The sequence below is a fragment of the Drosophila kikkawai genome, chromosome X (assembly GCF_030179895.1).
Source record: "Drosophila kikkawai strain 14028-0561.14 chromosome X, DkikHiC1v2, whole genome shotgun sequence".
Lineage (NCBI taxonomy): Eukaryota > Metazoa > Arthropoda > Insecta > Diptera > Drosophilidae > Drosophila > Drosophila kikkawai.
The window spans coordinates 17,076,528-17,092,722 of NC_091733.1; the positions used below are offsets into that span (position 1 = coordinate 17,076,528).

General features: G+C 34.0%; 1 protein-coding gene across 14 annotated transcripts in view; it reads left to right on the forward strand.

Moving 5' to 3' along the window:
• dnc (phosphodiesterase dunce) overlaps nt 1-16,195 on the forward strand; it is a 123,205-nt gene that overhangs the window by 94,448 nt on the left and 12,562 nt on the right. For 8 of the 14 annotated variants that reach the window (XM_041774959.2, XM_070288084.1, XM_070288087.1 and 5 more), the window contains 2 exons: nt 3,813-3,989; nt 10,011-10,049. In XM_041774959.2, coding sequence (XP_041630893.1) covers nt 3,813-3,989; nt 10,011-10,049 — 216 coding nt within the window. Of the gene's footprint in view, nt 1-3,812; nt 3,990-10,010; nt 10,050-14,940; nt 15,387-16,195 lie in introns of those variants that run through there. The other 6 variants (XM_070288085.1, XM_070288086.1, XM_017162587.3 and 3 more) reach the window with 3 other exon arrangements.

The following is a 16,195-nucleotide window of genomic DNA, read 5'->3' on the forward strand; positions in this document are numbered from 1 at the left end:
GTTTAAAAATCAATTGTTTTTAATTTTAGTAATTTTTAATATACTTCTAATGTTAATTTAATATTTTAAAAAATTATTGGAACCTAAATGCCTTGAAAATAAATTCATAGTAGCTGCATAGACTCTTTATCGAATAGTTTGATTTTTATAATATTTATTTTTATTTAATATTTAATTTATATTTCTCTCAGTGTCTTGACACCCACACAAAGCCACAGCGCTGACTCGCACACACACACACGCAATCAGCATGCGTCGTTCATTTATTTGCACATATAATTAGGCGCATGAAGAGCTGCCGTCGGGCACACTTCCGCTTTCCTCGATTATCCCTCCGATTCCCTAGCTCCTTCTTGCTTCTGTGCCAACCCCATATCCTGGCCACACTTCGTGTCCTTACCCTCGGCCCCTTATGCCATCACCATCTCCCTTTTCAACAACAATGCCAATCTTCCACCAGGCAGCCAGCCAGCAGCTACTTTCGCCTTCATCCGGCTTGAGCTGCGGCTCGAGTGCGACTGTGTGGCTTAAAGCACGTCACAGCTTAAGCGAAGGGGAACCCCCTGAAGCGCACTAACACACACACACCGTCTCCACCCTTTTGGGCCATGTAATTGCGTTCGGGGGGCGCCTGCAAGTATGCAACTAAAAATAATGAAAGTTTAAGAGTTTGTGGAAACGTAAGGGAATACTCTGTAATTAAATGTTAAAAAATTATAGTATGTTTTAAAATATTAATAAAAATGTAATATATATATATACTATATATATACAATATAAAATAATAAATATTTAAAAAATTAAAAAAGGATAACAAAGATGATTTTATTTAAACAAACTTAGAATAAGTGTAAAGAGAATCTAGAATATCTTTTCTATATCTATTTACAAGAATATCTCTTTAGTTTATACCCAGATTATTCAGTTATTGCTGTCTTTTCCTTAGAGTATTTAACGGAATAAGCCATGTGTGGGCTATGCCAGGCATGTGTCTCTATGTGGTTCAAAGTTGAGTGGCATTTGGTGCACCCCCAAACTTCTATGCTTAAGCCCTTCTTCCTTAACCCCTTTCTACTTCTTAACCCCTCCTCCTTCTTAACACCTCCTCCTTCTTAACCCCTTGACCCCCCCCCCCCTATTCAATTGAATCTCGTTTAGTTGTTGTTGCCACTTTTCGCTGCATTTTGGTGAATTTTGTGGCAATTTCCCGACCCTTTCGCTTAGTGGACACTTGGAGAATTATTGTCCTGCTCGCTTATCTTTTGTTTCTATTTTGCTTTTCTTTCCTTCACGCTTTTCATGTTTGTTTTCTGCTGTTTGTTTTTTTCTTTCTTTTTTTTTTGCTTTGTTTTGTGCCCTGCTTCTGACGCTTTATGAGTTTGAGTGTTGTTTTTTGTCCTCTTTATTTTGTTTTTTGTTGTTTTTCTTTTTTTTTTCGTGAGTGTTAAGACAGGTCCTTGGGATGTCAGGATAAGCAGGCGCCAAGTGTTCTGTGACTTTGAAGGGAATGAATGCGGCATTCAGTGGGAAAATGAATGCATGAGTGCGTCACAAAATAACTTAGTAAATATTGGAGGGGAAAAAGAGGGATTAAAAAGAGGAGAAAGGCTTAAAAAATGCAAAAGATAATTATAGCAACAGAAAAAATATGATTAACTGGGAAATACTTACAAAAAATGTATCTAAGGGCTTTAAAATGATTTCTATTTAAGTAAAAAAGGTATATAATATATTTAAACTATTTTTAAAATGTATATAAATAATATACACAAATAATGATTTATTAAAATATTTAAGATATATTTATATTTTTTATATATATATATTCATATCGATTTATTTCTGCGTGGCAATCATTTTTAATCAAGGAAAAATCCATTTTCCACAAAGCTTAAACCTCCTAAAAAAATTCAAAAATACAGTTATGAATTGTATCTGTGCGTTTTACAATAAAACATATAAAACAACTAAGTTGAAAACCAAATCAACAAAGTAGAAATTTCCCATTTTGCATTCTCATTCTCATTTGTTTTTGGGCTATGCAAAAAGTATAAAACAAATAAAAAGCAAGTTCCAAAGAGTGTCCATAACACCATTAAAAATACAAAAACAGCAGCCAAATATACAGCCAAAAAAAATATAGAAGGAAAACCGAGGGGAAAGCGGGAAAATGTATACCCGAAAACTGAAAACTGAAACCGAACTAAAAACTGTTTGCCGCCGCTGCTGTTGCCATAACTTTTGCTGAAAAGCGCCACAAAGTATACCAGGGAAACTGGCGACATTGTTGCTCACCCCTAGCCCCCATTTTCAGCTTTTCCACCACCCTGAAAAAAACAAAAAATACAGCAACAAAAACAGTAGCAACAAGCGGCAACAACTTTGTGCCAAGTTTACTTAATGACCCCGATATAAATTTTACTTAAAACATCATTTTTCTTTACGACTTTGCTCCACCAGCCCAGCCTTTCAAGGCGAAACTGGACGTTAAAAAGGGGGCGTGACCAGGGGGTGACCAGCTGTGTGTGTGTGTTTGTGTTGTGCAAGAAAGTTGTGGCAAGTGTCTTGGCCAAGCGTTTCCATTTGTCCTATTAGGAAACGAAACTCGAAATTCGAATGCCACTAACAACGTTGTGTCAATGAACCATGGCTACACGGCAAGAAATAATTATGGAAAGTAAGATATAAGAATCGGAGGGTCTAAATTTATCACAAAATATATTTTAAAGAATTTCGAGAGATTAACTTTTAGAGATTAAACATATTTCTTTAATAAGTATCTTTCTAAGTTGTTAAATAATTATGATCGATTAACTAGATTAGATATATTTCGATATATTCCGATATTTTTCGATATATTTCGCTATATTCCGATATATTTCGATATAATCCAATATATTCCGATATACAATTTTATTTAAATTATTAATTAAATTTCTAAGCAATTTTTTTATTACTATAAAACTGTCTCAAGAAACTCCCTTGTCAAAACACCCAAATAAAAATTGCTTCTTCAAAAAGCTGATTAAAGGTTTAAGATCAGAGAATGCATAAGCCCGCCAGCGGTAAAGTGAAGTGCCCAAGATGAGCTGGCAGTTTTATGAAAGTTTCAACTTAAAACATATACATATATATATAGAAACATATATATTTTTTGTTATATTTTTTAGTAACTCCCCAAAAACGCTGGTCTGCAATTGACTCAACTTTCCTTTCACATTTTCGGTCCGAAACGGAGTGACTTTTGCTTTCGCATGTTTCTTTTTCTTTTCTTGTTACAAGAATTTTTCCAGCCAGAAGAACTTTTAGCCGCAGACAACCGAACGGGGGAAAAAAAATGGAAAGCTGGCAGGCTGTTAGGAAAAAAAAAAGAAAAGGGCAAACGCGGAAAATGTCTAACGAAATGAAACTTTAAAAGCGCCTTGTTAGGCGTGCTTCCGTTTCCGGTGGCATTGCCTTCATATTTTTCGTGGATCTTCCTGCCCCCTTGCTTTTATTTTCTTTTTTTGTGTGCCTTCTCCTTTGAGAGAAAAGCTAACCAGATAATTTGACAGCTAATTTCGTTAGATTATTTAACGCAGCCTAAGTACTTTTATATATAAAAGGGTCAGAGTTAGGGGTGAACAAATTTATGTACACATCAATTTGTGATTTTATGGGGGAAAACTGGGAAGCTAAGGCTAAATATTGACATTGATATACCAATTTTAAAAGGGAAAATTTAAAAGAAAATTTGCAAAAAAAATTTTCAATTAAATTTACAATAAAATTCTTAACTAATTCTTATAACTTTTTTCTTATATCTCTTTTAGTTTCGATGTAGAAAATGGCCAGGGCGCTCGATCTCCGCTCGAGGGCGGCTCTCCCAGCGCCGGTTTGGTTCTACAGAATTTACCGCAGCGTCGCGAATCGTTTCTATATCGCTCCGATTCCGATTTTGAGATGTCGCCCAAGTCCATGTCCCGAAACTCAAGCATCGCTAGCGAAAGGTAAGTTAAAAGCTATAAAAATCACTATTTTTACCCCCCCTAAAACAATATTTTATTAATATATTTAAGCTTGATTTTGATCACTCTGCCCCCCGCTTTCGATTTGTTTTACTTTTGGTTTTGATTTTTCGGAATGTTACCCATATAAACCTATAAACCTATCATTCAGACAATGATTATGCTGGGCCATTTTCAACACCTTTTTCATGTTGCCAAGGTGGGCTCCACTCCCGAAATTGCTTTTCTGTTCCCTTGACTTTGTTGTGGCATTTTCTTTCCTTTTCCTTTTTATGGGGGAATACTTTTTTGAGTGCCATTAATGTTGTTTTCTTTGTGGTGTTTATCTAAAACTATCTTTAAGTCATTTTTTCGATACTATATCCCCCTATGATGTGTCTACTATTCTCTTTCTCTGCTGTTCTTGGGGTCTGTTCTAAAGGTTATTTGTGATTTTTTTAAATTAATTTTCTTAAAAAAAATGTATTTCAAACTTAAACTTTCTATATCTTTCTATATTAATTTTTTTTGATTAAGAATTCATTTATAAAATTATAATTGCAGAAATTTTTCTTATTTTCTATAATAATAATATATAAAATATATATATAAAATTTATTTTTAAATACAATCATATCTAATTCATTACCTAATTCAGTTTTTGTGGGTTGGTGTTGCGCTTTAAGGAATTTAATAAGACATTTGGCAGGAACTCGAGGGGAAAAGTGATGGCTTTGCCTGGGACTGGGTTGGGGGAAAAGGCTAAATTCCAGACGCACACATGCGAGAAGTGCAACAACTTTCCTACTGGCATCTCTGAACGTCTCCCCCTTTAGGCTTCCCCCTCTGCTCGTGCGGCTTTTCCGCACTCACTCCACCCGCTTTTCCTATGTTTTCCCTCTCGTATCTTTGTACTCTTTGTCACTCTGCCATGGGATTGCTGTGACTTTGCTGGAGGCTTACTGTGGTTTCGGTACAACCACTTTTGCCCCCCTTTGCATTTCACTTTAGTTTTCCATTCCACCCACTTCCTCCTCCTTCGTTCCCTTTTCCTCGTCCCAGAAAATATACATAGTACATATATCTACAGAGCACTGCTGCACTATGGAAAAAATCCTTCTAAGGCAATTGGCCACTCAAAACCTTTTAGTTAATTTGAATGCTAAAATTATCAATGCTTTGAGGTTTGGCATAGATTAAAAATTAGTAAGAAATTGGTTTTAAATTCTAAATAAAAAGTTGCATTTAAATGGGATGTATGTAAAAGCGTAATAAAATTAAATATGAGGCAGGTGAATGAATTTTATTGAAAAAGATATACATTTTGCAACCGAAAACCTTTTAAGGTGTGAATAATAATAATAGTAATAATGTTTATAGAATTAAAATTAGAAAAACAATTTGAAATTATGTTGAATAATATAATTAAAAATTTAGGGGTTAAAATATAAATAAAAATTAAAAGGGAAATGTTAATAATTTATTTATAGTAAGTAGAGTAGTATTATGTCGATACTTGATATAAATAGGAAAATACAATATAATATGGAGTGCAATTTATCGATATATCATATCGGATATTCGTTTTTGATATATCTACCTCCCAAAGTTCGATTAATTTTTTTTTGCAGTGCTCCTTGTCATATGCTCGGCATAGTTTCCTACGGCCTACGGCCTCAACTTCAATTAGTTAGTCTGGGAAAACCGTAACCTCCCCTGGAAAAGCCTAGCCTCTCCCCTCAAAAACCCCTCATTATACATGCATGGCCAAAAACGCGTTATGCAACACTGAGGCCGGAAATGCAGACTTTTTTTTTATAGTTATTTTTCCTTCAGCTTCCCTTCTTGTTTTTGTATGTTTATATTTCTCTCGGTGTGTGCGAGTTTATTTTTTCATTTTTGGCAAGCCTCTCGGCTGCTGTGTTTTTGAGAGCATCCATACACACGCCCCCTTTGCGCCACCATTTTTGGCGATTTTTTTGTTGTATTTTTTCTTATGTGCACTTTGGCAGCAGCAATGGGGCCACACACACACACACACACACACACATACGCTTGGCCATATTATGCACAAAAACAATAACACCTAATTACACATGCAGTTGCAATAACACCAACGACGACGTCGAAGGAGGAGGCTGAGCTGATGATGATCACCATCAAAAGATGGAAATATACATACGAAAAGCGAAAAGTGGGTGGGAAAATTGCAGAATGTGACTGAGGAGAGAAAAGCGAGGAGCTTGCGGGGGGTTGGGAAAATATTTACATTTTTACAGCTATTTTTACAGCGCCAAAAGTGAGCTTCTGCCGCCGCCGTCGCTTTTCTCCTTTCGTTTCTTTTGAAATCTAGAGCGCAAATTATGGTTTTTGCAAAATACAACCGAAAAAAAAAATAAAATCCACTAAAAATATTTGGCACTTGGTATTGAGATTGTAGGGGGAAACCTAGAAAATTGAACTGCGGAAATAGCGCAATTTTTGATGTCTTTTTAAAGATTTGCGTGGATTTGTTCAGAGGTGGAAAATTCAATCACAGGAAGTGATTTATTACAGAAATAATCAAGGGATCCTAAAATAGAATTTTTTTTTCAATTACAGGATTTAAGTTTGTGATGAATTCTTAAATTATTTAAATTTATTTTATATTTTTAAAGGCTTTTGTTTTACAAAAATTAAATAAAACATTTAAAAAATATTTAGGTTTATGATAATTTGATTTCTATTCACATTAATTGCTCAAGAATTTGCTTTAGCTTTAGCTTTTTATTAAAAAATATTGTACTACATTTAGCTTTTATTTTGTATTATTATTAATAATTCATTTTAAAATCTTAACATTAATTTTATTTAACTTTAAGAGAAATATATAGGTTTTTGGTTCAACTCCCAAAGATTTTATTAGCTAGAATTTTTGTAGGCTAACGAAGTAAATACTTAAATTTTCCATTTCATGTATGTGTTTTATTTTTTTTATTTTTTTTGTAGTTATTGTTTGTTTTTGTCTCTGTTGTTGTTGTTTTTGTTGTTGTATTGAGGACTCCCTTTACGGTCAAATGTTTTTGGCAGGCGACAGCAACGCAATTTGCATTTGTTCGGTGAAAACTTTTGTCTGCCTTCAAAGTTTTTCGGCCTGCCACTTTTCCCACCCGATTTATCCACCTCCAACCGAAAAAAAATGCAAGACAAGAAAGTAGGGAATCGACTTGGAAATACCCTAGCTATAAAATATGGCTAAAACATATACAACAATTTGATTAATAATGTATCTTAAAACCAACTGAAATATTGTATTTTTTTTATTCTAATTTTTGTAATATTATATAGTCCTTCGATCTACTTATATATAATCAGTAATATTTTAGAGTTTTAAAACTAAGAGACTAGTTTCATCATTAATATATTTAAATAAAATTGTACTCAATTTTTATTGCCTTGGCCAATCTGCTACCCAAAACAGCATATCCTCTTTAAAGGGTATCAAGACGAAAAGAATCTTTACCTTTCAGCGCACGCTGCGTTTGCTTTCAATCAAGTTGGAATATTTCTTTGGGGCCTGCCACTTTCAAACAATGTTCTTGATGAGCTGTCAATTACAAGCACACACACAACATACACATACACATGTCAGGGAGTAAATTAGGAATGTATATCGAGTAGAAATATCTGATATGATATATCGAAAGATTATATAGCAAAGTTATCATCATGATACTCACTTGATGCTATGATGGCTATGATGGCTAAACTAGCAATATCGCTTGAATATATCGAAATATTCTCAACATATTAGTGCAAATTTCGATATATTCAAGCGATATCGATAGTTTTGCCATCCCTAAAATCGAAAACATTGATTGACAACCCTGTTTCAAGAAGAAATCATAAAGATTTCAACACCAATAACAAATATTTAGCCGACTGTCCGAGGCACCACTCCCGCTGTGTAAATGTCAAGGTCGTCATTTGAGCAAAACAACTCACAATTAGTCATAATATTTTGTTGTCGGGGGATGTTCCTTCTCACATTTTCGGACAGCCCCCCACCCCCAAAAAAAGAAAATGAGAAAATAATCATAACAACAATAATAGATGCAGTTAAGTGGAATGTTTTTGTCGAAAAAAGAAAGCAAAAACATACTTTGGGATAGTATTACCGAAAAGAGAGATGTCTACACTCGGAGGAAACTATATATAAAATACAGAATTGAAAAATATTTTGTTTTTAGGAAGAATAAAGAAAAGTTTCCAAGGAAATCTTTAAAAGTAAAAGGTAGTAGATACATTTGTATAGTAGTAGATACATTTGTATCTTATAGTTTTGATTATCTTTTGACAAAGTTTTTAACATCTTTTTTGGCCATACTTTTTCCCCGCAGTGGAGCCAGACCATTCGTCTTACCGGGAATTGAGAAACAAATCCTAATCCGCAGGCTCTTGGCACAGAAACGAATCGAAATCCTCTTCCTGCTGCCTGCCTGACTGCCTATCGGCAACTTTGGGCCCTGGGCATTAATTTAACCGCAAAACTGTGTCAGGTGTCGCCTTGATAAAGTTTTGTCTACCTCGAAGTCTCAACCCCCCCTACCCCCAGTCATGCAAATGCCTTTGCAATTCGTCCTCGAAGGCGAAAGTTGAAATTGTTGCTGCAACTTTTGTGTGTCGCCATTAATTCCAAAAACTGAAAGCAACAGAAAATTGGAATCGCAATAGGAATCGAGGGAGGGTTGTCCCGGGCCAGGGAATCCTTTTAATTGAGTTACCCAGGCTTCTTTAGGTTGGATTTAGATTTTTGGGTTAAGTTTGCCTCAACTTTGGCCCAAAACTGCATCAGGTTTTGTGGGTTAACGTGGGTTAAAAGGGGTTAACTGGCGTGTGGAGAAACCGAAATGCCGTAACGAAATGAAAATAAATTGAGGTTGGCTTAGATAAAGTGAAAAACCATTGGCTAAATGCATTTGAATGAAGTTAGATTTGGATGAGATTGAAAACATCAAGAAGCTTTTCAGGAGGGTTTATAAAATTTAGAAAAATAAATTTGAGCTTACGCTTAATAGCTACCTTAACTAGTGGTTAAAATTTAGTAAATGCACTTAAGTTAAGTCGGTTGAGTTGGCTAAAAAGCAACAAGAAATTAGTAATGTTTATAAATATGTGAGTGTTTACTCTCAACAGCTTAGATTTACATTTTATCAGTAATAGGACGTTTTTTTCTGGATCCGATTAGCTAACCACTAGATTATGTAAAGTGCCTGCCATTACCTATTTTCTGTACCCCCCTCACCCTTCCTTTGTTTTGGTATTTTCTGCTCAATGACATTTCTACAGAGTTGCAAATGCAGGAGACACAAATGGGTGGAAAATGCCAGGAGAAGGGTATGGGTTGCTTCCGACCATGTCCTTAAATGTCAACACTTCAACTTCGACTTTTTGTGCAGCCAGATTCGCTCTGTCTCTGTCTCTGTCAGTTGCGCCTTCTCTTTCTCTTTCTCTTTCTCCGTTTGTTTGTTTGTTTGTTTTCTTGTTGTGACGTATGGGGCAGGAATGACGTCACTGATCTATGTGGCGGGGTCATTGTCTGCGTCAGCGAAAGTCACACTAGGGGAAGGGAGGGAGGAGGAGCAGGAGAAGGAGGAGGTGGAGCCCCTTTCCAGCGTCCAGTCGACCCCATTTTCCAATTTTCCCACCAGCTGGACACATTCACTTAGCATTTGGCACGTGACGCATCAATTAAGCTCTTTGGGGGTAAATACACAGTGAGAAATTCAAGAAGGAATTATTTATTATTTAAAATATGTTTTTTCATTCAAGAATTTCATTTTGTGATTCTATTTAAATCGAAATATATATTTTTACATTTATTTTCCTGCTGTTCCCCATCACCCAGTGTTCTTTGTTAGCTACTACGTTTCCCCCCCTATATATTTCCCACTATTTCCCCTTTATTTAAACCCTATTTAGTGATTTTCCCATGACTGTTGTCTGTATTATCGTTGTTTATTAAGATTGTAACCCTTTTTCCAGGTTTAAAGAACAGGAAGCCTCTATACTCGTTGACCGATCGTACGTATGCCGAGAGACCCACCTATATCGTTTGTCTCTCTCTCTCTCTCTATCTCTATCTTTCTCTATCTATCTATCTATCTCAATTGTTATGTCTTGCCTGCCTTTGCATTTGATGTTTGTTGTATGTTTTCTTTGTCGTTGTCTGTCCTTTGTGTATGTCGCCCTGCATGCGGTCCTTGTTTAACTTTTTTTTTTCTTGGCACCAAAAAATTATGGTTTATTTCAGGAAAATTATGCAACATTTCAATGGGAAATTTGACGCTCGTTCGATATTGTTTTTGACCTTTCTTCTTTTCATTTTCATTTAAGCAAATTTCATTTCGTTGCATGGTCTAGAATATATTGCATTTATGGTTGGGGATACTGTATTCGATAAGTTGGGAGTTTGTTTATACTTGTAAATATATTTTTTTAAGCAAAAAGAAGTACGGTAATGTATGACAATTATTTTGTTTAAACTTGAAAAAAATATTCTTTAATATATGGGAATTTTAATAAAGTAACTAGCCCGGTTTTTTACATGTATTTATCTTTTGTCAGGACATTATTTATATATTTAGCAACCTACAGTTAACTAAAAAATTTTTTAATAAATAATTTAAGTTAAGAAAGAGTTCGAAATCAATAAACTAATACCTATAGGTATTTATTATTGAAAGAAATATTTAAATAAAATAAATCTAAACATATTTAAATATTTAAATAAAATACATTTAAACTGAAGAATATATTTAATTTTAAAAAAAGGAAATATTTAATTATAATATTTAAATTGAGGAAAATATTTTTTAATATTTTATTTTTTTCAATTTCACAGATACTTTTGATATGTGAATAAATCACATTTCGTGAATTTATAATTTTTTTTAAAAAGAACTGGCAAAGCCTTCTTAGAAAATACCGTCTAGAACAATGGCTCTTCCTTGTGCTCCTCCATTGTCGTCAGTTCACTGAACTCTGAACTTCCCATCTTAAAAAAAAGTATATATATATATATATATATATATATATATATATAAATATTTAGACTTGAGTCATCCGTCTGTGCATAATGCTCACATGCTGGTATTATTTGTTGAGTCACTTCAATTTGTCTTCGACGGTCACGAGTTGCAGACCGAATTTCGAATTTCAACCTGGGGAATAGGAATTTCGCACACCGAATGACGCTTTTGGGCAACAACAACAACAAGAACAAAATATAAATAAATAAATTGTAGTATTTGAGATTGCAGGCCAAGCTAATTTAAATATGAAAAGCATTTCCTATTTCCTGTCCCCAAGTGCCAAGGAAAACTCAACCGAAAAAAAGGAAAATTTAGGGAAAATAAATAAAACGAAATAATTGCTGACAGAAGTCAATCAAGGGGAACTTTCGCTCTCTTTCTCTATTCTCTGTCTCTCTCTCTCTCTCTTTCTCTATTCTCTGTATCTCTCTCTCTCTTTCTCTAGTTGCCACATGCAGTGTCGTCGCACCGGGCGTATACGTAACGTACTCGCTCACATTATTCATACGCAGCGTGACACCCAAGAAAAGTTGGCACACATAAAAATAGTGTAGGAAAAATGAAAACGAAAAACCCATAAAATATGGCTCAGCTTCAACTAAATAAAATACATTTTTCCCGTGCATTAAATTTGCTTCGCCTCAGCCCTGCCTCAATTGCCCAGACTAATGCCGGAATATGATTCCTAAACTGAGAGAAATTTTGTGTGTTTTCATCTTGAAATATATATATATTCTGACTTTTGTGGAAGTTTTCACAAAGTATAGTAAAATTATGCACAGCTTTGAATATATAATTTAAATATAAATATTTTAGCTAAACCAAACAGACTTCAACTTTTATTGTTATATATAATCTATCTTTTATTATTTTTATTCCCATTCCTTCAGGTATATCATGTAATTTTCTTAGTGTAACTGTGCGTTGAGAGTGTGTGAGAGCTGTCGTGATTGTGGGCACATAATTTTAGCCTTAATATATATACACTTTTATATATACCACACATGTGCAGGCGGCACACTTTTATATACTCGGATATATAGATAAATGTGCGAGTTTATATATATACATATATATATATATATTTATATGAAAATGCATTGCACATTGCAGATTTGTCATTTACACCCAGGAGCAGCAAAAAAATAGACTTTTTATAGCACCAAGTGCGGCATGGAAATGGAAATGGAAATGCCAGATTGAGAGAGAGGGTAGAGGGATAGAGAGGGAGAGGGAGGCTGTGCCGAGCCAAAAGTGAAATGCAAATTAAGTGCTTTAATATCGGGAACTGAAAGTGCCAGAGTGCAGTCTTCCATGATATGGCCCGCATAAGAAATAAGCCAATAGGCAACGAAATAAAACCGAAATGAACCCTAAATAAACCTTAAATTTACTCGAAATTAACCCAAAATCAATTCCAAACAGTACTTAACATTTAAGAACTATTAAAAAATTATTTAAATTATTTTAAAAAAATTTTATATGAATTATTTATCTCTTATAATTTCAAAAATCTTTTCTATTCAAGACATTCTTGGAATCTGTAGGGCGTCTCCATTAAACCCCCATTTTAATGGCCATCTCAAGCTGTTCTGGTCGAGACTAGATCTCTCTCTCTCTCTCGGCAGCTTATTTGAAATGTGGTTAGAAACTGTTTGATTGCACAAATCCCATAAATCTCCAACTGCACTTCTCGTCGTACCCGAGAGTGTTTATCCCAAATGTTAAGCATTCGACCGAAGAAGCTCTTTTGTTTACGAGCAGGCAACCCCGTGGTTGCGGTATGGTATGTAGTCAGTCACTACAATCGTTCACCCAGTCGGTCATTCAGTCAGTCAGTCAGTCACTCAATCAGTTAGTCAGTCAGTCAGTCAGTCATCCGGTCAATGCAATAAAGGCGGGACTCTGTGGGAGGTTGCACCACTGTTGGTGAAATCAGAGCTAGTTCTGTTCAGTTTGGCGCACGCTGCGTATGAGTAATGTGTGCCCCATATTACCCAGTTATCAGCTTAAGTGGAACGTCTATATGTCTGTACAATGTACAAAAATTTGCCAGTCCAAAATTATTAATAGAAGACTTGTAAAAATAAAGAAAACTACAGAGAAAAAATAAATTTAATTTATAATAAATAATAAGAAATAAATTTAATTTAAATTAAATGTAAATTCTGAGAAATTTGAATTTGTTTGTATATAAAATCAAGAATTCGTTTTTATTTAAGGGAGTTTGTTAATGTTTTAAAATTTGAATTTGTATATATTTATTTGTATTTATTTATATATTTTTTTTATTATTTACTTTTATCAATTTATTTATTTTTTAAATATTTATTTTCTTTTTCTATTAATTAATTTTTTGTTTAATTATTTATTTATTTCTAATTTCTTTTTATAGTAAAACAACCTTTTCTTTCAGTGTGCTCTCTCCGTCTCTCTCTGAAACTTGGCTATTTTTCCTTCTATCATGCGAAAAGATATTAAAATAATTGCCGTATTTAAAAATTGATGTGCGAGTTGTTGTCGTTGTTGTTGTTATTCGACGCTAATGAGCGTTAATCAAATGCCAACAGCTGCAGCAGCAGCAACAACAACAGCAACAGCAACAGCAACAAGAGCAACTAAAATTATTAATACTAACAAGAAACAAGCAGCAAAGTGCCAACTAAAATGCCAATTGAAGGCAGCCGAAAGCAAGAGAGAGAGATGGAGAGAACTACAGAAAGAGAGATGGGTATAGAGAGAGAGGCAGAGAATTTATTAAGCATTAGCGTAGGTAAGTGGGGCTTGTGTGTTGTGTGTGTGTTGTATAAAAATACAAACTAGAGGGGCGGCAGGTATAACACTGCAAATGAAAATTAAATTATTCGAGGTAGCTAAGCTACATATCTCTCTCATTCCGAATAATAATCGCCACGATAATGATGATGATGATTCTGGCCGGGATGCTGAATGGCGATGATGATCATGATGAAGTGCCAGGCAAGGACGCAAGTCCTACAGGGTGATTTTCAGAGCTCATAAACATGAAATTAAATTAATTTTTTACTTTTTGAAGGCTGTAACTTTGCATTATAATGGTTTAAAAATTTAATTATAAGCTTGAAAATAGGAAAATATTACAAAGATTTCAGAATTTCATTTTAAAAAACCTCAAAAAATATTTAAGGCTTCTATAAACAATCAAATGTATCAGTTAATTTAACAATTTAATTAATTTAATTGCTTAAAAATGTTTTTAGTCTGATAAAAGGAAAAGGCTTTGTTTATTGAAATTGTTAATTGATATTTAAAAGCCTTTAATTACTTGAGGAAAATAATTAGAACTAAATTTCTGAATATTCTAAATTCCAACAAAAATTTCAAAAATAAATAACTTTCTTAAATTAGAAATAATTAGAATTAAATTTTTGAATATTCTATTTTCCTCAATTGCTATTATATTTATATATTTAAATTATTGTTTAATTATTATATATTAAATTTGTATTATTATTTCAATAAAGTCCCCTTTAAAACATTTAAAATGTCACCCTGTATTTCAATAATTGAGCAAATGTGTTTGTTGTTGCCTGATGAAGACGAAAAGCAAGCAACAAATTAAAAAAAAAAAAACACAACAAAAATGAAAATATAAATAAGAAAACACACACATTTTCATCATCTCGAAAATGACATAAACACACACACACACAGAAAAGCGAGTAAAAAATATTTTTTTTTAAAATGAATATAATTTGTTTCTCAGCTGCTTTGCTCTCCTCTCTTTCTCTGGCCCTATCTCTTCCTCTGCCTCTCTCGATTCGTCTACTATAATTTTTCTTTTTCACTTTTGTGGATTTGTGTGTTTGGATTCTGTATTTTCTGTATTTTCGCGGGACGCGCTTCATTCTCGGTCAGCGTGCGCTCGTGGAAAAATCTAATTGAAATTAATAATATATAAATAAATGAATAAAAAACAAAGCACACCAAACAATTGTTAAAACTCTTGAACTAAACTCTTAAAACTCAAATATAAAATATCAAAATCAAGGGGGTTTCGTGTGTGTTCCAAGTTCACAAAGAGATATTTCTCCCAGTGGGCCCCAGGGGGCCATCAGTGATCGTTCTTTTTTTGTTTTTTAAGTTTAAGTTTTATAACGTTTATTATTTGCGTGCTTGTGTGAATACAAAATTAAGACAAAATGTTAAACAAAAACTCGGCCTCGTCGCAGTCGCTGCCGCGAGTGCACAGTTTCTTCAACATGATACCCTCGATTCTGCAGGACGATCTGGCTGTCACGATACTTGCCGATCGGGACAACATGTTCTCGATCAAGTCGCACCGCAGGTAAAGCCCCAGGATCATACGTATATAGTATACATATAACCGATCTGTCAGGGCCTTTTATGGCCTGGTGACCAGCTCTCAAAATAGTTCCCCCATACGTGCCAGCGATCGAAATATATGCGAGTGTATTTATATTCCAATTTAATGACACCAAACAAGCTGCCTTATGCTTCAGCGTGTCTTCTATATGCTTTCATTAATTATGATCTATGTCGGTATCCAAATATTTTCATGTCAATATATATTGGCTTGGCTCGGTCTTATTTATTTAACATTTTAATTGGCATAAAATTGAAAAGGAATTTATTGAAATAATAAAATGTTTTTAACAAAGTCTTGTTCGATTCTACTAAAACTTATAATTTTTTTTAGTTAAAAACTATTTAAAAACAAAGGCGTTCCTCTTTGCTTGTCTTTTCTTTTATTCTTTGAAAGCAAATCACATTTCTGGTGACATAAAATTCTGAGAATCTACATTTATTATTATTTTGGCCTGATGTTTCACAAGTTTTTAGGACTAATTGTTTATACGTAAAGCCATTTGTATCAATTATCAAGAACTTGAGGTGTGGAAAGTGTGTGCGTGACTTGTCGTTTGGCTTTTAATAAATAAAATTTCATGTGGCAGAGTGGGAATTAAGCAAAATTTGCCAATATTTATTGGGAATTTTCTGTGCGGGGAAAATTCAAATGTTTAATTGAGAAATGAAAGGTAATTGAAACCACAAATTACTTTTACGGAAATGGGTGTTTTTCTGTGACATATTTCCTTGGCCTTTCTTCCTCAAGAATTTCCCTCACTTAATTTG